The 25,479-nt window shown below is 44.5% G+C and overlaps 1 protein-coding gene across 6 annotated transcripts in view; it reads left to right on the top strand.

The window, feature by feature from the left end:
• ZBBX (zinc finger B-box domain containing) overlaps window positions 1–25,479 on the top strand; it is a 172,473-nt gene that overhangs the window by 14,421 nt on the left and 132,573 nt on the right. For all 6 annotated transcript variants that reach the window (XM_033958619.1, XM_033958621.1, XM_033958622.1 and 3 more), the window contains 2 exons: window positions 603–651; window positions 19,425–19,528. In XM_033958619.1, coding sequence (XP_033814510.1) covers window positions 603–651; window positions 19,425–19,528 — 153 coding nt within the window. The remainder of the gene's footprint in view (window positions 1–602; window positions 652–19,424; window positions 19,529–25,479) is intronic.

The raw sequence follows: 25,479 nt of genomic DNA, 5'->3' as shown, positions 1-25,479 counted from the left end.
GCAGAGCACAGGGGTCTTCGGCTAGGCAGGAGCGAGTAGGCATCCCTCCTGCCATTTTTGCTGCTGTGGGGGGTTCGAGGTGCCGGTTTGTGTGTGTGTGTGTGGGGATAATTTGGGAGGGCCATCAGTACGGGGGGCCTTTTTCCTTTTTTTTTTTAATGGGGCAGATTGTGTGTGTGTGTGTGCGTTACACATTCACAACATCTGTGCCACTAAAAAAAAAAAGAAGCCCTAACAGCAGTGACAGGAGGCTGCTTCTCCTGTCACTGCTGTTAGTGCTCTGTGCATGTGTCAATCGTTCACTGAGCGATTGATATGTTGGGTTTATATGCAAATGATTTGCACCTCTGTGCAAATCATTTGCATGCAAACTTGGTAGCGCATTGATCGCTGGTCCACAATCGGTCAACAGCGATCCAGTTGGTATTACCAACTGACTATAGTGCATCTAGCCCTTTGTTAAAAGGTTTCTGAAAATCTTGGTAACACTACATCAGTGAAAAAAAATATTGTTACAAGGCAAATGGTGTCTTAGATAATTGATACTACAGTAGTAAATGAGGCACTATCCTCTTGAAAGATTTTATGTATTTTCAATGCAGACTTCTTCAGGAAAGATCAGACTGAAGATATTCAAAGACCAGATGCAAGGTATATTAATTAGTATGTGTTTTTTCTCTTCCCCCCCTCCCTTATAGTTTGTGACTAACTTCAAATTTGTTTTGCTCAAGACAAATTATTTTTTATTATATTGCTTTTGAGACAGGCTTTATTCTTGAGGTGAGTAGTTTTATAACAGTGTATCTATGTCAGAATTCCAAAATAGTGTTTGCTTTGTAAAGGCAACATAGGTGCTTGAATATTCATACCACAGAGTTTTAAGATAAATGTTTTCACTATTCTTTGAAAACTTTAAATTTATTTTAAAGTACTTAAAAAATGAAAAAGGACCAAAGACTGATTTGTGATACAACATTGCGTAGTGAATACAGAAGGTTTACTGAAGTAACAATCTGATGGTCCAATCTTTCTATTTAGACTTTTATGGAAGCGGTGTTTAAATCTATTTAATGTATCTACTTCCAGTATATATGAACTTCCAGTATATATGAAATTATAGTAGATACCATATTTACTTCTACCTTTTATAAAATATGCATGCCAAACTATCTGTAATAATACACTAATTCTCACACAAATACAGTATTTACACCTACTCTGAAGAAAACAAATGTGTGTTTTTTAAAATAGTACATTTATTGGTGTTATGCACAAACTTGGAACATATGCACATGATGTCAGCATTAGTGCTGCCCGATTCACGATTCGAATCAGTTCACCGATTCACTTCGGGTGAATCGATTCAAATCGATTTAAAACACCAAAAAATCGGCTTCCCGATTCGGACCCTCGCCTCCTAAAGCAGGAGCGGCAGTGCTGCTCTTGTTGGCCGGCCGCTGCCGCACCTGCTTTAGAGGGCGAGGAGGGAGGGTCAGTTGGGAAGTGCTGCTGTTGGCTTCACCCCCCCCCCGGCGTCCGGTTTCCACCCTGGCGTCTGGCTTCCCCCCTGGCCTCCCTGTACTTTTTACCTTCTAGGTGAAGCCTGCAGAGCAGATCGTAGTACTAGCGTCTTTAAAAACTGCTTCGAGGCTGTTTCCTCCGCTGCAATCCTGCCTCTGATGTCAGAGGAGGGGTGGGACCGCAGCAGAGGAAACAGCTCAAAGCAGTTTGCAAATACGTTAGTACCGCGATTTGCTCTGCAGGCTTCACTTAGAATGTAAACGGTGTGGGGAGGCCAAGGGGAACACGGAGGCCTTCCCTGGGGGGGGGGTGCGCAGTCCTTCAGGGTGGGACAAGCCTTGGGTGCAGGCCTTTAAGGGGGGTGGGGACAGGCCTTTAAGGGGGGGACAGGCCTTCAAAAGGGGGACAGGACAGGGATGGTGGCATAGGCCTTCAGGGGGGACAGGCAAGCCTTCAGGGGGGACAAGCCTTCAAGGGGGGGACAGGCCTTTAAGGGGGAGACAGGCCTTTAAGGGGGGGACAGGTCAGGGATGGTGGCATAGGCCTTCAGGGGGAACAAGCCTTTAAGGGGGGGAACAAGTCTTCAGGGGGTGGGGAGACAGGCCTTCGGGGAAGGGGCCCTGGTGTAGAAGTACACGGAGGGAGGGAGGGAAGGGGGGGTTTCAAAGAGACGTGCATATGACGGACTTTGGGGGGGAAGAAATAATGGGTCTAAAAATAGAGGAGAGGGTAGAGAGATGATGGACAATGGGATATAGGGAGGGAAGAAACAGAAAGGGAGAGAAGTTGGACACAAGGGATGGTGTGGAGGAAGGGATAGAGATACTGGATAGGAGGGTAGTTGGGAAAAGAAAGGGAGAGATTGTGGACCCTGGGGCGGTGGGGAAGGAGGGAGAGATGCTGGATGAAAGGGTAGTTAAGAAAAGGTGGATCTGTGGATGGAGATGAAAAAAAAAAGATGCCAGACCTCTGGGGGAGGGAAGGGAAACGGAAGGGGAGGACGGAGATGGCAGATGGATGGTTAGCACGGAGAAAGAAGGAGACCCTGGCAAGCAAGTTATCAGAAGACAACCAGAGCCTGGGACCAACAAGATTTGAATAATGATCAGACAACAAAAGGTAGAAAAACTAATTTTATTTTCTGTTTTGTGATTACAATATGTCAGATTTGAAACGTGTATCCTGCCAGAGCTGGTGTTAACATAACATAGTAACATAGTAGATGACGGCAGATAAAGACCCGAATGGTCCATCCAGTCTGCCCAACCTGATTCAATTTAAATTTTTTTTTTTTTTTTCTTCTTAGCTATTTGTGGGCAAGAATCCAAAGCTTTACCCGGTACTATGCTTGGGTTCCAACTGCCGAAATCTCTGTTAAGACTTACTCCAGCCCATCTACACCCTCCCAGCCATTGAAGCCCTCCCCTGCCCATCCTCCACCAAACGGCCATACACAGACACAGACCGTGCAAGTCTGCCCAGTAACTGGCCTAGTTCAATATTTAATATTATTTTCTGATTCTAAATCTTCTGTGTTCATCCCACGCTTCTTTGAACTCAGTCACAGTTTTACTCTCCACCACCTCTCTCGGGAGCGCATTCCAGGCATCCACCACCCTCTCCGTAAAGTAGAATTTCCTAACATTGCCCCTGAATCTACCACCCCTCAACCTCAAATTATGTCCTCTGGTTTTACCATTTTCCTTTCTCTGGAAAAGATTTTGTTCTACGTTAATACCCTTTAAGTATTTGAACGTCTGAATCATATCTCCCCTGTCTCTCCTTTCCTCTAGGGTATACATATTCAGGGCTTCCAGTCTCTCCTCATATGTCTTCTGGCGCAAGCCTCCTATCATTTTCGTCGCCCTCCTCTGGACCGCCTCAAGTCTTCTTACGTCTTTCTCCAGATAAGGTCTCCAAAACTGAACACAATACTCCAAGTGGGGCCTCACCAATGACCTGTACAGGGGCATCAACACCTTCTTCCTTCTACTGACTACGCCTCTCTTTATACAGCCCAGAATCCTTCTGGCAGCAGCCACTGCCTTGTCACACTGTTTTTTCGCCTTTAGATCTTCGGACACTATCACCCCAAGGTCCCTCTCCCCATCCGTGCATATCAGCTTCTCTCCTCCCAGCATATACGGTTCCTTCCTATTATTAATCCCCAAATGCATTACTCTGCATTTCTTTGCATTGAATTTTAGTTGCCAGGCATTAGACCATTCCTCTAACTTTTGCAGATCCTTTTTCATATTCTCCACTCCCTCTTCGGTGTCTACTCTGTTACAAATCTTGGTATCATCTGCAAAAAGGCACACTTTTCCTTCTAACCCTTCAGCAATGTCACTTACATACATATTGAACAGGATTGGACCCAGCACCGAACCCTGAGGGACTCCACTAGTCACCTTTCCTTCCTTCGAGCGACTTCCATTAACCACCACCCTCTGGCGTCTGTCCGACAGCCAGTTTCTGACCCAGTTCACCACTTTGGGTCCTAACTTCAGCCCTTCAAGTTTGTTCAACAGCCTCCTATGAGGAACTGTATCAAAGGCTTTGCTGAAATCCAAGTAAATTACATCTAGCATATGTCCTCGACCCAGCTCTCTGATCACCCAATCAAAAAATTCAATCAGGTTCGTTTGGCACGATTTACCTTTTGTAAAGCCATGTTGCCTCGGATCCTGTAACCCATTAGATTCAGGGAAATACACTATCCTTTCTTTCAGCAACACTTCCATTATTTTTCCAACAACTGAAGTGAGGCTCACCGGCCTGTAGTTTCCTGCTTCATCCCTGTGACCATTTTTATGAATAGGGACTTCCAATCCCCAGGAATCACTCCCGTCTCCAGAGATTTGTTGAACAAGTCTTTAATAGGACTCGCCAGAACCTCTCTGAGCTCCCTTAGTATCCTGGGATGGATCCCGTCTGGTCCCATCGCTTTGTCCACCTTCAGTTTTTCAAGTTGCTCATAAACACCCTCCTCCGTGAACGGCGCAGAATCTACTCCATTTTCTCGTGTAACTTTGCCAGACAATCTCGGTCCTTCTCCAGGATTTTCTTCTGTGAACACAGAACAGAAGTATTTGTTTAGCACATTTGCTTTCTCCTCATCACTCTCCACATATTTGTTCCCAGCATCTTTTAGCCTAGCAATTCCATTTTTTATCTTCCTCCTTTCACTAATATATCTGAAAAAATTTTTATCTCCCTTTTTTACATTTTTAGCCATTTGTTCTTCCGCCTGTGCCTTCGCCAAACGTATCTCTCTCTTGGCTTCTTTCAGTTTCACCCTGTAGTCCTTTCTGCTCTCCTCTTCTTGGGTTTTTTTATATTTCATGAACGCCAACTCTTTCGCCTTTATTTTCTCAGCCACTAGGTTGGAGAACCATATCGGCTTCCTTTTTCTCTTGTTTTTATTGATTTTCTTCACATAAAGGTCCGTAGCCATTTTTATCGCTCCTTTCAGCTTAGACCACTGTCTTTCCACTTCTCTTATGTCCTCCCATCCTAACAGCTCTTTCTTCAGGTACTTTCCCATTGCATTAAAGTCCGTACGTTTGAAATCTAGGACTTTAAGTATCGTGCGGCCGCTCTCCACTTTAGCCGTTATATCAAACCAAACCGTTTGATGATCGCTACTACCCAGGTGAGCACCCACTCGAACATTAGAGATACTCTCTCCATTTGTGAGGACCAGATCCAATATCTCTTTTTCCCTTGTGGGTTCTGTCACCATTTGTCTGAGCAGAGCCTCTTGAAAGGCATCCACAATCTCCCTACTTCTTTCCGATTCCGCAGACGGAACATTCCAGTCCGCATCCGGCAGGTTGAAATCTCCCAACCGCAGAACCTCCTCTTTCCTTCCAAACTTTTGGATATCCACAATCAATTTGCTGCGATTGAGTCAGAGGTCTGTAGACTACACCCACGTAGATAGAAGTTCCATCTTCTCTTTTCAGAGCAATCCATATCGCTTCTTCCTCTCCCCAGGTCCCTTGCATTTCGGTCGCTTGGATATTGATCTTTACATAGAGAGCTACTCCTCCACCTTTATGATCATCTCTGTCCTTCCTAAAAAGATTATATCCTGGTATGTTTGCATCCCATCCATGTGATTCACTGAACCATGTCTCTGTGATAGCAACAATATCTAGATCTGCCTCTAATATCAGGGCTTGCAGATCATGAACTTTGTTGCTTAGACTGCGAGCATTTGTGGTCATCGCTTTCCAGCGATAATCTCCTTTTTCGTATGGATTTTTGTGTCGTTTCACTTTCCGTTGCAATACTAAGAAATGAGTTGCTGATATTGCTTATGTTGCAGCCTTTACTACTATCACATCTTTTCTTTTGCCGGGGGTGGTCTCTATAATTGTCCTTCGTACATACACCACCCCCACTTTCTAGTTTAAATGCCTAGAAAAATATTGTCTAAATTTCTCTGCAAGGTTTCTTTTTCCTGCTGTAGTAATATGTAGCCCATCAGTGCAATATAGCTTCTTGTCCTTCCATGTATTTCCCCATCCTCCTATGTACCTGAAGTATGTATGTGTTAGACCGCAAACGTGAGCTAGGATTTAACAAAGAGAGGAAAAGTCTTTTTTGTTTGTTTATTTTGTTTACACCACAGCGCCAGTGTGGTTAGGAGAAGGCAAAGGGGATGAAGAGGCTATAAAATAAACGTACCAGGATGTTTGAAAAAACACCCAATTGAGCAGGAAAATTGAATCGAATCGAAAAACCAATTCAATAGGCTGAATAGAATTGAATCAAAATTTTTTTTCCTGAATCGGGCAGCACTAGTCAGCATGCATGCATGCATGCATACATACATACATACATAAATAAATTTCAAAAAAATGCTTATTCAAAACAGTTGTAACAATTATATCAAAGTCTTGTTATTGCCAGACAAAATTCACTTATTCCATATTTATAAGGACTTCAGAGGTGACACTCATTGGACCATGCCGTTTAGAATGACTTTCCACCGTGTCTCTTCACTCTGAATATGAGTATATTGAAATGGGGGGAGTGCGCCTTGAAACAGCCTTTCTGGCGAAACATGATCGTGTCTGCAGTAAGTTTTATAAGCTATTTTACTGTTAAGCTTTATAAGTTATTCTGTTACATGGTATTAATCACATGGCTACAAAGAAACAAATCAATTCAAGTATTACAAGCACTTAAGCTCTTTAATGCAGTGTTCTTCAATCACCGGTCCATGGACCAGTGCCAGTCCACAGAAATTTCCTGCTGGTCCACAGGGCCAGCAGCATGTGCATCAGGCCCAAAACAGTGTTCTTCAACTGCCGGTCCACGGTGCAATCGGTGCGGCATTATCTTCGAGCCAGCTCCCTCTTCCTAACTGATTCAGTGCACAAAGCCACAGGCAGTGGCTCCTAAGGGCATCCTGTGCCTGAACCGGAAGCCTTGGCTTCCAGATGAGGCATGGGACGTGCAAGGTGCAATTAGTACTATTATGGGGACGGGGTCTGGGGTGGACATTGGGTAGTGATGGGCGGGGTCTGGCCCACAACTTAGCCCAGTGTTCTTCAACCGCCGGTCCATGGACTGATGCCAGTCCACAGAATAATTATTTTATTTCTGCCGGTCCATAGGTGTAAAAAGTTTGAAAAACACTGCTTTATCCCAGGACAAGCAGGCAGCTATTCTTGACTGATGGGTGACGGCACCGACGGAGCCCCGGTACGGACAATTTTAGAGTGATCTCACTCTAAGAACTTTTAGAAAGTTCTAGCTCGGCCGCACCGCGCACGCGCGAGTGCCTTCCCGCCCGACAGAGGCGCGCGGTCCCTCAGTTTCTTAGTTTCCGCGGAGCTAAGAAGACGCGTTTTCAACGGTTGTTGAAATTTTTTTATAACTTGCCTTCCCGCTCGCGTAAACTTTTGACTTTATTACTTTCTTTTATTACTTTACTTTTATTTTGGTAAAAAAAAAAAAAAAAAACTTCTTTTTTCTTCAATTTCGGTTTTTCCCCGGCGGGGCCTTCTGCCACCATCGAAGCCTCGGCCTTCGATTTGGCGGAAGCCGTTTTCCCTTTCATGCCCCCTCAACCGGGTTTTAAAAAGTGCCAGCGGTGTGCTAGGCCTATATCTCTCACGGACCCACACAACTGGTGCTTGCAGTGTTTGGGTCCTGAGCATCAGGCCTCTTCTTGCACCCGCTGTGCTACTTTAAAGAAAAGAACATTAAAAAATCGCTTAATTCAACAGCGTTTGTTATTCGGTGCCGAGATGTCCGACCCCGTTCCTTCGACTCCGGCTTCGGCACCGCTTCAGTCGGCACCCTCGTCTTCGACGCCGCGTGATTCCACACCGGCATCCCAACAGTCAGGTAAGCCGGCTAAGAAGCCTTCCCCGCTGGAACGTCTTCCGGCCTCGAGTGCAGTGAGCCCAGTCCTGCCGCCGGTTAGACGCCAGCGGAAGCGCTCCGCCCCTATTGAGGTGAGTCCCTCGACATCGGGCTCCTCATCTCCGGGGCGTAGAGCGGCACCGCAGGTACCGCAGAAGAAAAAAGCGGTACCGGTGCCATCCCTCGATGACCGCATTACGGCCATCCTTCATGTGCAGCTTAAGGAGCAATTAGAACGACTCCTTCCTGCTATAATGACACCGAACCTTCCGGTGCCAGTCCGCACCGAGCCATCGGTACCGGTTGTACATCAACCCGTGTCGGTACCGGTTGTCGAACCTGTCTTACCTGCTTCTACTGTCTCGGTACCGCTTCACCTAACTTCATCGGTATCGATGCCAGTCCTTGCACCGGAGCCGACAGCTCACCATCAATCGGTACAGACTTCGGCACCGGTGCGACCGATAACATCGCCTGACTCGGTATCGATGAGGTCGGGTAAGTCGGTACGCAAAACCCGACACATGCAAACATCGACACCTGAGTCTCGGGACCATTCTTCCCATGTCAGAGACCCTGATCTGTGGGGGGACTCAGAGGAACCCTTTCTTTCTGAAGGAGAATGTTCCTCAGAGGAGGAGGATTCGGCTCTCCCTGACCCATCCTCCAAGCAGACTACTTCCTCTTTCTCCAATTTCTTGAAAGAGATGTGTGAGTCTTTATCCATTCCTTTGGAGGCTGAATCCAAAAAGTCTAAAGCTTTTTTGGATGCCCTTGATTTTGATCAGCCTCCAAAGGAATTTTTGAAGCTTCCCCTTCATGACATCTTGAGGGAAACTTTCTATAAAAATTTAGAGACTCCTTTAACTGTTCCAGGGGCCCCACGTAAACTGGATTCTCTATACAAGGTAATTCCCATTCCTGGGTTCGACAAGCCTCAACTTCCACACGAATCCTTATTTGTCGAATCCACCCTTAAAAAGACTTCAGGAGCCAGTGTATATGCATCTGTCCCTCCTGGCAGAGAAGGAAGGGCCATGGATAAATTCGGTAAGAGGCTCTACCAAAACGCTATGTTAGCAAATAGAGCTAGTAATTATGCTTTTCATTTTTCTTTTTATTTAAAGCATCTCCTTACCACCATGGCTTCCTTCGAGAAGTATCTTCCTTCAAGAAAACATCCATCTTTTCACTCCTGCTTGTCGTCTCTATTCCAACTTCGTAAGTTTATGGTTAGGTCCATATATGACACCTTTGAACTTACATCCAGAGCGACAGCTATGTCGGTGGCTATGCGCCGTTTGGCCTGGCTTCGGGTATCCGAGCTTGATGTTAACCATCAAGATCGGTTAGCCAACGCCCCATGCCTAGGGGATGAGCTCTTTGGGGATTCCATGGACTCTACCACCCAAAAGCTCTCGGCTCATGAGACGCGCTGGGATACCCTGCTCAAGAATAAAAAGAAGCCTCCTCCACCGAGACCATACAGGCAGCAATCGGCTTATCAACGCCGTTTCACAGCCCGTCCATTGCCTACCACTGCTCAACAACCTCGACGTCAGAGGCAACAGCAACGTCAGCCTCCCCGACAGCAGCAACAGCAGCAACCTGCGAAACAACCGCCTCAGCAGAAGTCACAGCCCTTTTGACTTCTTTCTCCGCAGTATAGCCAGTATCCCTGTTCCTGTTCTCCTGCCTCAACCAATAGGAGGTCGACTTTCTCTGTTCTTCAGCCGGTGGGAAGTAATCACTTCGGACCAATGGGTCCTCAACATCATCCGCCACGGCTACTCTCTCAACTTTCAGACTCTCCCACCTCAAAGCCTGCCAAAAGAGTCTGCTTTGAACAGTCCTCAATCAGCCCTCCTTATTCAGGAGGTCCAATCCCTCCTCCTTCTGAACGCTATAGAGGAAGTTCCTCTAGATCAAAAGGGGCAGGGATTCTACTCCCGTTACTTTCTAGTTCCCAAAAAGACAGGAGATCTCAGACCCATCCTGGACCTTCGCGATCTCAACATTCATCTAGTAAAAGAAAAATTCAAGATGCTTTCTTTAGCCATACTTTATCCCCTTCTAAATCAAAACGACTGGCTATGCTCCCTCGATCTCAAAGAGGCTTACACTCACATACCGATCAATGTAACCTCAAGACCATATCTCCGATTCATGATCAATCATTGTCATTACCAGTACAAGGTGCTGCCCTTCGGTCTTGCCTCATCTCCAAGGGTATTCACCAAATGTCTCATTGTGGTGGCGGCTTTTCTGCGCTCTCACCACCTGCAGGTATTTCCTTACCTGGACGATTGGTTGATCAAAGACACTTCTGCCCAAGCGGTCCTTCTGGCCACCAACCAAACCATCCAGTTTCTGCAACTTCTGGGATTCGAGATCAATCTACCCAAATCTCATATCATTCCCACTCAGAGACTTCAATTCATTGGAGCGATCCTGGACACACTCCTCATGAGAGCTTTCCTGCCATCCAATCGGCTTCAGACCCTTCAGTCTCTATGTCACCAGGTACTTCCTCTGCCGTCCATCTCAGCAAGACAAATGATGGTGCTCTTGGGACACATGGCATCCACAGTTCATGTCACACCTCATGCCCGTCTTCACCTGCGCACTCCTCAATGGACCCTTGCGACCCAGTGGTCCCAAGCGTCGGACTCTTGCTCACGACACATATCTGTGACATCATCTCTTCGTCAGTCTCTGCAATGGTGGTTGGTATCCTCAAATCTATCCAGAGGTCTTCTGTTCCATCAGCCTCCTCATCAACTAGTCATCACCACCGACGCCTCTCTGTACGCATGGGGAGCTCACTTGAACGAGTTCCAGACTCAGGGTCTTTGGTCAGCCCAGGAAAAGAAGCATCAAATCAATTTCCTGGAACTCAGAGCGATGTTTTACGCCCTCAAGGCCTTTCAACACCTTCTCTTTCCTCAGGTCCTTCTGTTGTGCACAGACAATCAGGTTGCGATGTACTACATCAACAAACAGGGTGGGACAGGCTCTCGCCTGTTATGCCAGGAAGCCCAGAAGATCTGGAATTGGGCCATAGATCATCATCTCTTCCTGAAAGCTATTTACATTCAGGGGAAACAGAATTCATTAGCGGACAAACTCAGCAGAATTCTCCAGCCTCACGAGTGGACACTCGACCCTGTAACTCTACAGTCTATCTTCACTCAATGGGGCACTCCTCAGATAGACCTCTTTGCAGCTCCTCACAATCACCAGCTGCCCCGTTTCTGCTCAAGACTTTACTCTCCACACCGTCTCACAGCAGATGCTTTTCTCCTCGACTGGTCGAATCTGTTCCTGTACGCCTTCCCTCCTCTACCTCTCATGTTGAGAACCTTGTTCAAGCTCAAGAGGGAACGAGCCACCATGATTCTGATTGCTCCGAGGTGGCCCAGGCAACATTGGTTCTCCCTTCTACTTCAACTCAGTTCCAGGGAACCTTTTCTTCTTCCTCTGTTTCCTTCTCTGCTTACGCAACAGCAGGGAACCCTTCTGCATCCCAACCTCCAGTCTCTACACCTGATGGCTTGGTATCTCTCGGGCTGAACTCGACTGATACTCTTTTGTCTCAGCCCGTTCGTTCCATTCTGGATGCCTCCAGGAAACCAGCCACTCTACAATGTTACCATCAAAAGTGGACGAGGTTTTCTTCCTGGTGTCTTCTTCATCATCTTGATCCCACTTCCCTAGCGGTGGAGACGTTGTTGGATTATCTTCTTTCTTTGTCTGATTCCGGCCTGAAGTCCTCTTCCATCAGGGTCCACCTCAGTGCCATTGCAGCTTTTCATGAGCCAGTCCATGGAAAACTTCTTTCAGCTCATCCCCTGGTATCCAGGTTCATGCGTGGGCTTTTCAATGTGAAACCACCTCTTAAAGCCCCTCCGGTTATCTGGGATCTCAATGTGGTTCTTTCCGCTTTAATGAAACCTCCATTTGAACCTTTAGCTACCTCTCCTTTCAAATTTCTCACTTGGAAGGTGCTTTTTCTTATTGCCATTACCTCTGCCAGGAGGGTCAGTGAGCTTCATGCACTGGTTGCAGATCCACCTTTTACGGTTTTTCACCATGACAAGGTGGTTCTGCGTACACATCCAAAGTTTCTCCCCAAGGTTGTTTCTGAATTTCATCTCAACCAATCCATTGTTTTACCTGTTTTCTTTCCAAAACCTCATTCTCATTCTGGGGAACAAGCTCTGCATACTTTGGATTGTAAAAGGGCTCTTGCTTACTATCTGCAGCGTACGAAACCCCACAGATCAGTTCCCCAACTCTTTCTGTCCTTTGATCCGAATAAATTGGGACGTCCTGTTTCTAAACGTACGTTGTCTAATTGGCTTGCAGCGTGCATTTCATTCTGTTATGCTCAGACCGGACTGACACTGGAAGGTTCTGTCACAGCCCATAAAGTCAGAGCAATGGCAGCATCTGTAGCTTTCCTCCGTTCCACTCCTATTGAGGAAATCTGCAAGGCTGCTACTTGGTCCTCAGTTCACACTTTTACATCTCATTATTGTCTGGATACGTTCTCCAGAAGGGATGGTCACTTCGGCCAATCTGTTTTGCAAAATTTGTTTTCCTAATGGCCAACCTTCCCTCCATCCCTCTTTTTGTTAGCTTGGAGGTCACCCATCAGTCAAGAATAGCTGCCTGCTTGTCCTGGGATAAAGCACAGTTACTTACCGTAACAGGTGTTATCCAGGGACAGCAGGCAGATATTCTTGCGTCCCACCCACCTCCCCGGGTTGGCTTCTTAGCTGGCTTATACTAACTGAGGGACCGCGCGCCTCTGTCGGGCGGGAAGGCACTCGCGCGTGCGCGGTGCGGCCGAGCTAGAACTTTCTAAAAGTTCTTAGAGTGAGATCACTCTAAAATTGTCCGTACCGGGGCTCCGTCGGTGCCGTCACCCATCAGTCAAGAATATCTGCCTGCTGTCCCTGGATAACACCTGTTACGGTAAGTAACTGTGCTTTAATGCACTCTAAGCACAAGTTCTTGAAAACAAAAAAAAACATTTAAAAATGGGACTAGTGAAGAGACACATTGGAAAGCCACGGCATGGTCCAATGAGTGTCATCTCTGAAGTCCTTATAAATATGAAATAAGTGAATTTTGTCTGGCAATAACAAGACTTTGATGTAATTGTTACAATTGTTTTGAATAAGCATTTTTTTGAAATGTACTTAATAATCCTTTTGCTTATTCTGAGATTTTATTTAAAAAATAGTGGATGCCTTTAAGCTCTATTTAGCATGCATACATATATATTTGGTCACACAGTATCATAAGAACCATTTTCTATAAATAAAACTTGCTTTACATGTGAAAAATGATTTTCCTTGTCCTGCTAGACCAGTCCATACTTTAATTATATCCCCTTACCTGCTGGTGGAGGCAGAGAAGTTGATGATTCTAGTGACATCACTAATATTAGAGGTGGTGTAGCCAGGAACCTGTAAGTAATTTTCTGCCTCCTGAAGATGGTGCAGGACAGATTCAGCAGGAATTTTGTAGTTTTAGGCCTGTTGTGGTATGTGTCAAGTAGTTGAGGCTAGCCCAGACATGGGCAACTCCGGTCCTCGAGGGCCGGAATCCAATCGGGTTTTCAGGATTTCCCCAATGAATATGAATTGAAAGCAGTGCATGCAAATAGATCTCATGCATATTCATTGGGGAAATCCTGAAAACCCGATTGGATTCCGGCCCTTGAGGACCGGAGTTTCCCATGTCTGGGCTAGCCTGTTCAGTCATATTAAGATTCTTCTCCTGGTTAAGCCTGGAGGAGTTCGCTACCCCTCAGTAGCCTGAGCTTTCCTCCAAGAGATTTTGCTCATTGAGGCTGGCTGACATAGGTACCGCAGGGCCTGAGCCAGGGGGATTGGTCTAGTACAGGGGTGGGCAACTTCGGTCCTCGAGGGCTGGAATCCAGTCGGGTTTTCAGGATTTCGCCAATGAATATACATAAGACCTAGTTGCATGCACTGCTTTCAATGTATATTAATTGGGGAAATCCTGAAAACCCGACTGGATTCCGGCCCTCGAGGACTGGAATTGCCCACCCCTGGTCTAGTAGGATAAGAAAGGTCAGATTTTGTTTTTTTACCTTCTTCCAGTGGGTCTTGGACTGGTCTAGTAGAAATAAAGGAAATACATTCTCAGTTATGAATAAATTTACATTTAATACATTTTAAGAGGTGATAGGCTCCGGAGTAATCTAAGGAAATACTTTTTTACAGAAAGGGTGGCAGATGCATGGAACAGTCTCCCAGAAGAGGTGGTGGAGACAGAGACTGTGTCTGAATTCAAAAGGGCCTGGGATAGGCACGTGGGATCTCTCAGAGAGAGAAAAAGATAATGGTTATTGCGGATGGGTAGACTAGATGGGCCATTTGGCCTTTATCTGCCATCATGTTTCTATGTTTCTATTAAATTGTATTTTTTGGACAGTGAAATGTACAAAGATGTGAAGGCTTTTACAATGGCAACATTTTGTTTTACAAATTATGCTCTTGTTTTATGATAGTTTTCAAGTGATATAGTTTGGGAATTACAATTGGTAGTTCTCCGGAGACAAGAAGGGGAGATGTCGCCACACTTGATGGTGAAGTCCTAGACCAGGGGTGCCTACGCTTTTTGGGCTTGCGAGCTACTTTTAAAATGACCAAGTCAAAATGATCTACCAACAATAAAATTAAAAAAAAAACACAAAGCACACTGTACGCATAGAAAATGTTAATCATCATTCCTATTCCAGGGTTTTTCAAAGAGGTCAAAGCAGATGACTCTATGCACTGTCACCTCACTAACAACCATACAAAAACAGACAAATACCCCCCTCCCTTTTTACTAAACCACGATAGCAGTTTTTAGCGCAGGGAGCTGCGCTGAATGCCCAGCGCTGCTCTCGACGCTCATAGGCTCCCAGCGCTAAAAACCTCTATTGCGGTTTAGTAAAAGGGGACCATAGTGTAAAATATAGACAGCAGATATAAATTCAGACACATTTTGATCACTAAATTTAAAATAAAATCATTTTTCCTACCTTGTCTGGTGATTTCATGAGTCTCTGGTTGCACTTTCTTCTTCTGACTGTGCATCCAATCTTTCTTCCCTTCTTTTAGCCTGTATGCTTCCTCTCCTCCTGACCTCATTCCCCCCCCCCAACGTTTTCTTCCTCTCTCCCTGCTCTCTTTTTCTTTCTCTCTTCATGCCCCCTTTCTTTTTTCTGTTTCTCTTCTTTCCTTCTGTCTCCCTGCCTGCCCTCTTTCTCCCTCCCTGCCCTCCCCCAAGCCACTGCCACTGCTGCTGCCATCGGATAACAGGCCCCCAAAGCCGCCCGCCGCCGGCCAAGCTCTCCCTGCTTCGGGCCCACCAGCATTCCTCTCCCCGACGTCAATTCTGCCATCGGAGAGGAAGTTCCGCTGGTCAGAACTTCCTCTCCAACGGCAGAATTGACGTCAGGGAGAGGAAGGCTGATTGGCCCAAGATCGACCTATTGGGAGAAATGCTGCCGGGTCCTGCCTTTGAGGAAACAGAAAGTAGGCAGGACCTGGCAGCAAGAAGAGCAAATCGCAAGCTTCACTGACCTGTCTCCCGCTTTAGCCTGCGAACGGGGCTTTAACATGTGCGTGCCAGCTTCCCTTCTCTCCCCCCCCCCACGCCATAACTTCCGGGAAGCAGGTACAAGCACACGTTAGCCCCCGGAGCATAAGTTCTCCAAGCCGTTTTTTTTTTTTAAATGTTGAACAGCGGCGGCAGCAGCAGAATTCAGGAGCGGGCCAGTCAGGAGGGGAAAAAAGAGAAGGGAAGAAGGGAACCCGCTCTGCGATCGACTGGGGTCTCCTGAGCGAGCGACCTGTCGATCGCGATCGACGTATTGGGCACCCCTGTCCTAGACTGATCCTATGTGTCAGTGCTCTCCCCTAGTTAAAGTAAGCTTTTGCTTACTGAGCATATGCAAGGTCTCCTGCCTCTTATAGCTCCTCCCCTGTGAAATCTGTTTTTTTCTTAGCTGCTCCTAACAAGTTGCAGCTCTCCCCTCTCTCACACAAAATTTCTTGGAGGAAAAAGAAAATATGGAAAATTGAAATAAAAAAAACAACCAACCCCAACCAAACAGTGGAACAGGTTCCTCAGTCTCAACAAACCATGGGTTTTTACTCAAATTTTTTCCTAATACCCAAAAAGACTTTGTCCAATTATAGATCTCCGAGGGCTCAATGCCTACCTCAAAAAAGAAAAATTTTGGATGATCTCATTACCAACCATCCTTCCTCTTCTAAAACCTATTGACTGGCTGGTTGCTCTGGATCTCAAGGATGTGTAACCCACATTCCTATTCATCCTGCTCACTGGCAATTCCTCCATTTCAAGTTTCTCAATTATCATTTCCAGTACAAGGTACTACTGTTTGGCCTTTCCTCAGTGCCATGAGTCTTCATCAAATGCCTAGCAGTAGTGGCAACGCATCTATGCACAAGACATCGCTTTGTGTTTCCTTACCGGGACGACTGGCTATTGGTAGCTCGCTCCAGAGAAAACTTACTTCTCACTATTCAGGAGACCATATCCACGCTCCAATCTTTGGGATTTCTCATCAACTATGAAAAGTTTGCACTACTGCCGCTTCACTCCCTCACTTTCATAGGAGCTCGCTTGGACACCATCTCAGCACGCGCATACCTTCCATATGCATGCAACTCAGACAGTCATCTCACCTACCTGCGAGTCACATCTTACAGCTCCTGGATCATATGGCAGTCTCCTTATCCCTGGTTCCTAATGCAAGACTCAGAATGAGGCCTCTACAGTGGCATCTCAAATTAACCTTAGATAGATTGTGAGCCCACCGGGACAGAGAGGGAAAATGCTTGAGTACCTGATTGTAAAAACCGCTTAGATAACCTTGATAGGCGGTATATAAAATCCTAATAAAAAAAGAAAACCTGGAATCAACACACTCAACCACTCTCCTGGCAGATTCCTTTACTGACAAACATCAAGGCTTCTCTTCTATGGCAGATCACATTTCCTGCACTTCAAGAAGGATGCTCGTTTCAGCATCCTCAGCCTCAGATAATCACCACAGATGCTTACATTACTAGATGGGTAGTGCATCTGCGATCCTGTAAAACCCAAGGTCATTAGAGCCAAAAGGAACAAAATCTTCATATAAACCATTTGGAACTTTGAGCAGTTTTCTATGCTCTGAGAACCTTTCAATCCCAAGTACATCACAAAATAGTTCTAATACAAACAGACAATCAAATCACATGTTTTACATCAACAAACAGGGTGGTTTGGGTTCTCTCCAACTTTGCAGAGAAGCTTGCTACCTCTGGATATTTGCTGTCTCTCTTCATGCAGATCTACATTCCAGGGTGATCAAATGTGCTTGCAGACTCCCTCACTTGTCAACTCCAGCCTCAGGAATGGTTTCTGCACTCTGTTGTTCTTCAAAGGCTTTTTCAACTTTGGGGTTCTCCTCTAATCGACCTTTTTGCCCAGCAAAGCAGTGCAAAGTGCTGTCAGTTCTGCTCTTACCTTCCATCTAGTCAGGCTATAGCACAGGATGCATTCTCCATCCCATGGTAGGGGGCCACTGCTTTACAGATTTTCACAGATTCCTCTAATTTCTAGAGTTCTGCAGAAAGTACTACGAGACTCAGCACAGCTCATCCTCATAGCTCCAAGATGGCACAAGCAAATTTGGTTCCCTCTTCTAGACCTATTCAAAGCACCTCCATTTATCTGGGATCCAATCTGTCCCTTCTGACACAGTAGGACGGTAAAATTCTCCATCCCAACTTACGCAGTCTCAGTTTGATGGCTTGGAAATTGAATGGGAAACGTTGAAGTCTTCCTGTTACTAAGTCAGTGCTGTCAGTTCTCCTTGCTGCCAGAAGACCTTCAACCATAAAGTCTTATCAAGCAAAATGGACACATTTTTCTCACTGGGCTTCTTCCCAGTGTCAAGACTCTTTTACTTGTCCACTCCAATATTTATTTTCTTACCTCCTTTGAAAACGAAATTTGGTCCATTCCCACCTTTCGGCCATTTCTGCATCACTCTCCAATAAATGGAAAACCAATTTCTCAACAACCTCTGGTCATACGCTTTAAGAGGTCTCAAAAATCTATGTCCTCCGATTCAAGAACCACCTCCTCCGTGGGATCTCAACATCATCTTGGACCAGCTTATGAAAGAGCCTTTTGAACCTCTGGCTGAAGCCTTTCTCACCTTCCTGCCATAGAAGACTATTTTTCTCATAGCCATCACTACAGCACGATGAATCAGTGAGCTTCAAGCTTTAGTTACTTATTATCCTTATATGCAATTCTTCCAGAACCAGGTGCAGCTAAGAACCCATCCTAAGTTTCTTTCCAAGGTGATTTCATACTTCCACGTCAACCAGAGTATAATTCTACCAGCTTTTTTCCCGCCTCCGCATTCTTCTGCAGCAGAGCATCTACTCCATTCCTTGGATTACAGAAGAGCTTTACTGTTTTACCTCAGTGCAACAGCATCTTTGTGTCAGACTTACTCAATTTTTCATTGCTTATAATTCAGCCACCATTGGAAGGCCAGCCTCTAAACATGCCTTGTATGGCACTGGAGTTCAAGAAAGGATTGGACAATTTCCTGCTGAAGAAAGGGATAGAGGGGTATAGATAGGGGGCTACTATGCAGGTCCTGGACCTGTTGGGCTGCCGCGTGAGCGGACTGCTGGGCACGATGGACCTCTGGTCTGACCCAGTGGAGGCATTGCTTATGTTCTTATGTTGTGAATTTCTTGATGTATTCACTTCTGCTACAAAAGAGCAAATCAACCTATTCCAAGCAACATAAGAGCACTTCAACTACGGGCAACAGCTACTTAAATAGCAAGTTTTTGATCAATCCCTATCCAAGATATCTGCAAAGCAGCAACCTGGTCTTCTATTCATACCTTTGTAAAGTATTATTGCCTGGACCAAACCTCAACTCAAGACACTCATTTTAGTCAATCTGTTCTCAGAAACCTTTTTGCTCCATAATTACTGTCATCTACCCTTTTTTAATTAAATAGCTAGGGACTCACCATCAAGCGTGGCTGCCTTTCCTTGCTTGTCTCCGGAGAAAGTGAAATTGCTTACCTGTAATGTGAGTTCTCCGTAGACAGCAGGGGAATGCAGCCACACTTTCCTTCCCTCTCTCCTTTCCCTCTTTCTCTATGTAGATTGTCGTTCTGCTAGGGACAAAACTAATTTCATAGGGGAGGGGCTGTGAGAGGTGGGAGACCCTGCACATGCTCAGTAAGCAAAAACTTACTTCAACTAGACACATAGGATCAGTCTAGGACTTCACCATCAAGTGTGGCTGCATTCCCCTGCTGTCTACGGAGAACTCACGTTACAGGTAAGCAACTTCGCTATCACACAACTGCATTGTAATATGGAATTTAAAACCCTAGAACACAATTTCTCATTTACGTTTGCCACTTTTTGTTTCACAGAATCAATAAAGCAGTCAGTTAAAGCATCAAAAACTGCTGGGGGTGATAGACCTAAAGTGAAGGGAAAAGCATGTGGGCAGTGCGAGACAAAAAGTGCTCTGCTGGTGAGTTTTCTATGGGATGATTTTTGGTTTTGCATTACCCCCACACTATTACAGTAAGGAAATACTTGTAGTATTTTAAGACTTCAAATATTTACAAATACTTCTTCCTTATGAAAATGAACCTTGGAGAGGGCTCATTAAATAGCACCCAGTGTTTAACTGTTAAGATTAAAAATTACTCTCTCCTTCAATTGCTACCTGTTAAATCTCTGAAGCTCCTCACCCTTTTCCCTCCCTACAGACCTTCTTTTAATGCTCCCATTCTTCCATGCAGCTACTACTACTACTACTACTTCTATGCCTTCTCTTCCCCACCCCATATTATCCTTCCAAGCTTTCCCTCCCCTTCCTGTGGTTTCTCATTTTATCTGCTTGTTTTTTGTTTTGTTTTTTTAATTTTATACTTTTATACCTTCTCCCCTAAAATATCCCAAAGTGGTTTACAGGTACCCATTCCCACTGCTCCCAACATGACCCTGTTGGCATGGTCAGTAAATGACAAGCTGTGATTCATGACTTTGTTAGTAGGAGATTTAAAAGTGGTTATCATGTAATGTAATGTAATGTAATTTATTTCTTATATACCGCTAAACTCCGTTAGGATTCTAAGCGGTTTACAGAAAAATAGACAATAGGGTGCATTAAAATTATAAGTAAAATAGATACTTAGAAATTCCCTTACTGTCCCGAAGGCTCACAATCTAACTAAAGTACCTGGAAAAATGACAATTAGTAGAGTAATGAAGAAATAAAATAGAGAATAGGTGAGAAAAATAAGAAAATAAACATTCTAATAAGACTACAATGATCTAAAGGACTTTGAAAGGTTGAAAAAAGAGGGGAGATAGGAATAGATACAGAGGGAGAAACGTTGAAGCAATAGAATTCTGGGGAAATTTAAATGAAATTTGAATGATAAAATAAAACAAAATAAATGGTAAAAACAATAAGTGAGATTAAAAAATATATCATAAACTAAAAAGAATTGAAAATAAAATCAAAACAGTCAAAACTGAAGTCCAGCTTGAACGGGCCCCCGAGCCAACCGTTGGTCCGATGGCCGGACTGCAGCCCTCCTCCGTCGGCTCTCCCCTGCTGGAATGAGGGAGGAGCGAAGACAGTGTCGGGAGCCCCGCTGGAACGGGCCCCCGAGCCGACCGTTGGTCCGATGGCCGGACTGCAGCCCTCCTCCTTCGGCTCTCCCCTGCTGGAATGGGGGAGGAGCGAAGACAGTGTCGGGTGCCCCGCTGGAACGGGCCCCCGAGCTGACCGTTGGTCCGATGGCCGGACTGCAGCCCTCCTCCGTCGGCTCTCCCCTGCTGGAATGGTGTTAGATGGTGTTACAGGGTTTGGTTTTGGTCTTTTACTTCTCCCATCTGTAGCAAATACAGTATCCAATGTAAGTTGTTTTCTTGAAGCCATCTGAAATCACTTTAGTTAAACTGAAGGGATTAAATAGTTATAAAATCTTTATCATTATGCACTGCCCCATTGGGTGGAGAAACATGTGAGAAACCACCAAAGCTAATAATGAATTGGCAAGCATAGAGGAGACAGCAAAGTTGCAGTACCTATTTGTACCTGTGTGCAGTACCTATTTGTCAAGATCCTGTCTTTGCTGAATGCAGCAGGGTTGAAATTGGGGGGGATGAGGAAGAACTTTCTTTGGATCCCATCCATCTGGAAAGGAGTCTAGCTTATATAGCAGATGCTCTTTATGAATTAATTAGAGCTTCTGAACGAGGTATAATGCTAGCAGTGTAATCTGAATGACTTTTATGGCTCCATAACTGGCCTGTAGGTGCCACTTCTAAGACTCATTCCTATGAGCGTTGGGAGCAGCGCAGAGCATTCAGCACGCTGGCCTACGTTAAAAACCGCTTCTGTGGTTTTGTAAAAGGAGGGGGCAGAGGAAGGAAAAAACAACATATACTCTACTACTTTGTCATTTGAAATAGTGAAGCATTAAGGCTGCATGGTGCTCATATAGGGCAGAATTCACAGTTCTTGTTCTCTGTCTCTTAATTGCTGGTTGGCAAGGCTTAGCATATGTTCTTAAATTCTAGAGGACATGGGCCATTGTTCAAGAGCTCCTAGGGATATCATGGTACTAATTGGCATCAATGTAGTTGATACCAACTGAGGTAAATGTCTCAGTGATTTCACTAAGGGTTTTATTCTGGTTACAACATCTCAAAAAAAGATATATTGTAGTGGAATTAGAAAAGATACTGAGAAGGGCAACAAAAATGATAAAGGGGATGAGATTACATTACATTACATTAGTGATTTCTATTCCACCATTACCTTGCGGTTCAAGGTGGATTACACAAGAGTTGTCAGGAGGTTACAAGAGTTGTAACATTACATAAGAATTGTCGTAAGCATTACATAAGAATTACATAAGAATTGTCGAGAACTTAAGAATTACATAAGAATTGTCGAGAACTTAAGGAGCAACATGTTGGGTAATTAGAAACATTTTAGATTAGATATGGGTGGAGTGTGTGGTAGGTGGAGTTAGGGAAGGAACTGGTCATTTTAAACAGGTTTTATGTGTTTTTTGAAGAGTAGGGTTTTAGTTTCTTTTTTGAAGGTTTTGTAGTCTGTGGTCGTAGATAGCAGATTGGTGATTTGTCTGTCTAGTTTAGCTGCTTTGGTGGCCTTTAGGTTGTCATAAAGTTTTCTTTGACATTTTTGGTTGGTGGGTGTGTGAATAGTGAGTGGGTTCTCCTGTGCCTGGTTGCTGTGGATTGGGTTTGTCGGTTGTTCCAGTAGGTTGGGCTTTCTCCATTAATAGCTTTGTATAGTAGGCAGTAGAATTTGAAGTGTATTCTTGCTTGTATTGGGAGCCAGTGTGAGTTGTGGTATGCTTCTGTGATGTGATCATATTTTTTCAAAGAGTAGATGAGTCTTAGGCTGTATTTTGTCTTGTTTGTAATTGCTTTATCATGGTTGCTGGGCAGGGGAGGTATAGTATGTTGCAGTAGTCTTAGGTTTCTCATAGTCATGAATGATGTTTTTATTACTTTGTTGATTTGTGGTTGCATGGTACAGCCTCTGTCGATCAGTACTCCAAGAAGTTTTAGTGTGGGTTGAATGGGGTATGATATCGAGTTTATTACTAGGTTTGTTAAGATTGGAGTTTTGCTGTTTTCTAGGAGGATGAATTTTGTTTTGTCAGAGTTAAGTTTTAGTTTGCGATTTGTCATCCATGTTGCTACTGTTTCGAGAGTTCTGTGTATTGTGACTTGCCTATGAGGAAAAGCTAACGTGGCTAGGCTTCTTCAACTTGGAGAAGAGATGGCTCTGGGGAGATATGATAGAGGTTTGTAAAATACTGAGTAGAGTGGAATGGGTAGATGTGAATCACTTGTTTACTCTTTCCAAAAATACTAGGACTAGGGGGCATGCAATGAAGCTAATAATAATAACTTTATTAGTAGACCGCAATACCTCATAGTTCAATGTGGTTAACAACAAGAGGGAAACTGTAACAAATACAGTGAAAATACAGCAAATTAACATTTAACAGTCACTAATACAAAAATTAGCAAATCGTACAAATTTACCAAACAAATAAAGTTTTCAATGATTTTCTGAAATCTTGATAAGAATGAGAAGACATAATCAGACCACTTAAATTCTTATTCCATTTACCTGTTTGGAAGGCTAAAGTCCTCTTGAAATCTTTTACATGTACAACCTTTTAAAGATGGAAAATTAAACAATATGATATTACGGGTTCTGCAATGAATTTCAAGAGATAACTTGGAGCAAGCCCAACTATTGTTTTATAGCATAGGCAGGCAAATTTGAAAATTATCCTTGCTTCTACTGGAACCCAATGTAACTTTTGATAGTAAAGTGTTACATGATCTGATTTTTTTTCAAGCCAAAAATCAGATGCACAGCTGTATTTTGTATAACTTTCATCCTTTTGATAGTTTTCTTATAGGAGCCCAAATAAACAATATTACAATAGTCCGATATGCTTAGAATCAGAGATTGTACCAATAGTCTGAAAGAAGAAAAATCAAAATAAGATTTTATAGTTCATAATTTCCACAAAACAAAGAAACTTTTTTAACCAAAGCATCAATGTGATTCTTAAAAGTCAAAAATCGATCTAGAATAATTCCTAATATTTTAATAGTTGGATTAATAGCATAATCAATTCCATTTAATTTTGCTGAGGTCTCTTTAATTTTATTTGTCGAGTTCGCCAGGAAGATTTTCGTTTTATCAGCGTTTAATTTTAATCTAAAATAATTTGCCAATTGCTCTACCAATTTCAGCACAGTTGATATAAAGTATTGAGTATCCGGTGATAGGGAAAGAATAACTATATAGCTTCAAATTCAGTTGTGACAATCTATTGCCTAATGATATTAATTGCCATGCAAATATTAAAAAGCGATGGAGAAAGTGGAGAACCTTGCATGACTCCACAGTCATTATTCTAAACCTTATAGTTTGATCCTTCGCTATAAACTTGATAACTTCAATTTTTCTCAAAAAACATTCAAACCATCTTAATACGCCACCTGAAATACCTATAGCATTGAGACAATTGAGCAAAATAGCATGATCTACCAGATTAAACACACTGCTCAGATCTAATTGCAAGATTATCCCAGGACAAGCAGGCAGGCTATTCTCACATATGGGTGACGTCATCAGTGGAGCCCGGATGCGGAAGCTCGCAAGCAGACTTGCTTGAAGAAACTTGAAGTTTCGAGTCGACCACACCGCGCATGTACGAGTGCCTTCCCGCCCAGCATAGGGCGCGTCTCCTCAGTTCTCAGTTTTCCATGGAGCCGAAAAGTCCGTCTTTGACTCTCTGCATTTAACTTCGTTACTTCGTGCCTTTTCTGAACTGTGGTTTGTATTTTTTTCTTCACAAATCGCTGTTCTTACTTTATTTCTTTTATTTCTAGTAAAAAAAATAAATAAAATTTTCAATCTTCCATCCGACTGCTGGGGCAGGCCGCAGCCCAAGGGCTTCGATTTTGCGGTGGCCATTTTTCCTTCTATGTCCCGGCCTGTAATGGGCTTCAAGAAGTGTAGCCAGTGCCATCGTGCGATTTACCTTATGGACCCACACCATCGGTGCCTCAAGTGCCTTGGGCCAGAACATCAACCGAAGTCGTGCAAGCGCTGTGCTACTCTTCAACCTTGAGCCCTTAAACGTTGTCGTCTTTTTGTGGAGAAGCTTTTCAGGATGGATTCTTCCTCCGATCCCTCAACTACGAAGGTGACCTCGGCCTCACCTTTGACCGAGACTCTTCCGGCTTCTACTGCTTCCACCTCGAGCCTCATCAGACCTTCGTCGTTTGCAGCGGCTCTCTCTTCGATGACATCTGCTGTATCTTCCCCTGTTGCCTCAGGTCAGATAGCTCAGCAGAAAGTTCCAGCGGTGGTGCTCAAAGTCCCTAACACTTCCAAGTCGAAGCATATTTACACTGCCTTGGTGGAACCTCCAGCCAAAGCAGGTGGTCCGGTTTCAGAATCGGATCCATCCTTGCCGGCTTCTTTCTAGACCATGTTGGAGAAGCAATTCATTCAGTTCCTTACTAATATGGGACCGAAGCTTCTTCCTCTCATCCAGCCTGGGCATTCTGCAGACTCCCGCGAGGTCGAGTCGCTTCCTTTGTCTCAGTCTGAGCTTGCACACTCTTTGCAGGGAGCAGAGTCTCTGCGAGTGTCTGGTGTGGCATCTAATCACGTGAAGCAAGGAGCAGAATCTTTGCAAGTGCCTCGGCAGGAATCCTCACACTCTATACAAGGAGCAGAGTCTTTGGGAGTGCATCGAGGTTCCTCCATCAATCCTCTGGAGCTTCGATCTACAGCCTCCAGTCCTATCCATTCTTTGGTAGCATCGGCTGCTTCTGTCTCCGAGGCGAAATCTCCTCGATCTTCGAGATCTGCTTCCAAGCACCGTTCTCATC

Source organism: Geotrypetes seraphini, chromosome 9 (assembly GCF_902459505.1).
Source record: "Geotrypetes seraphini chromosome 9, aGeoSer1.1, whole genome shotgun sequence".
Classification (NCBI taxonomy): domain Eukaryota; kingdom Metazoa; phylum Chordata; class Amphibia; order Gymnophiona; family Dermophiidae; genus Geotrypetes; species Geotrypetes seraphini.
Note: the sequence above shows the minus strand (reverse complement) of the source record. Positions and strands in the feature narration are given on the sequence as shown.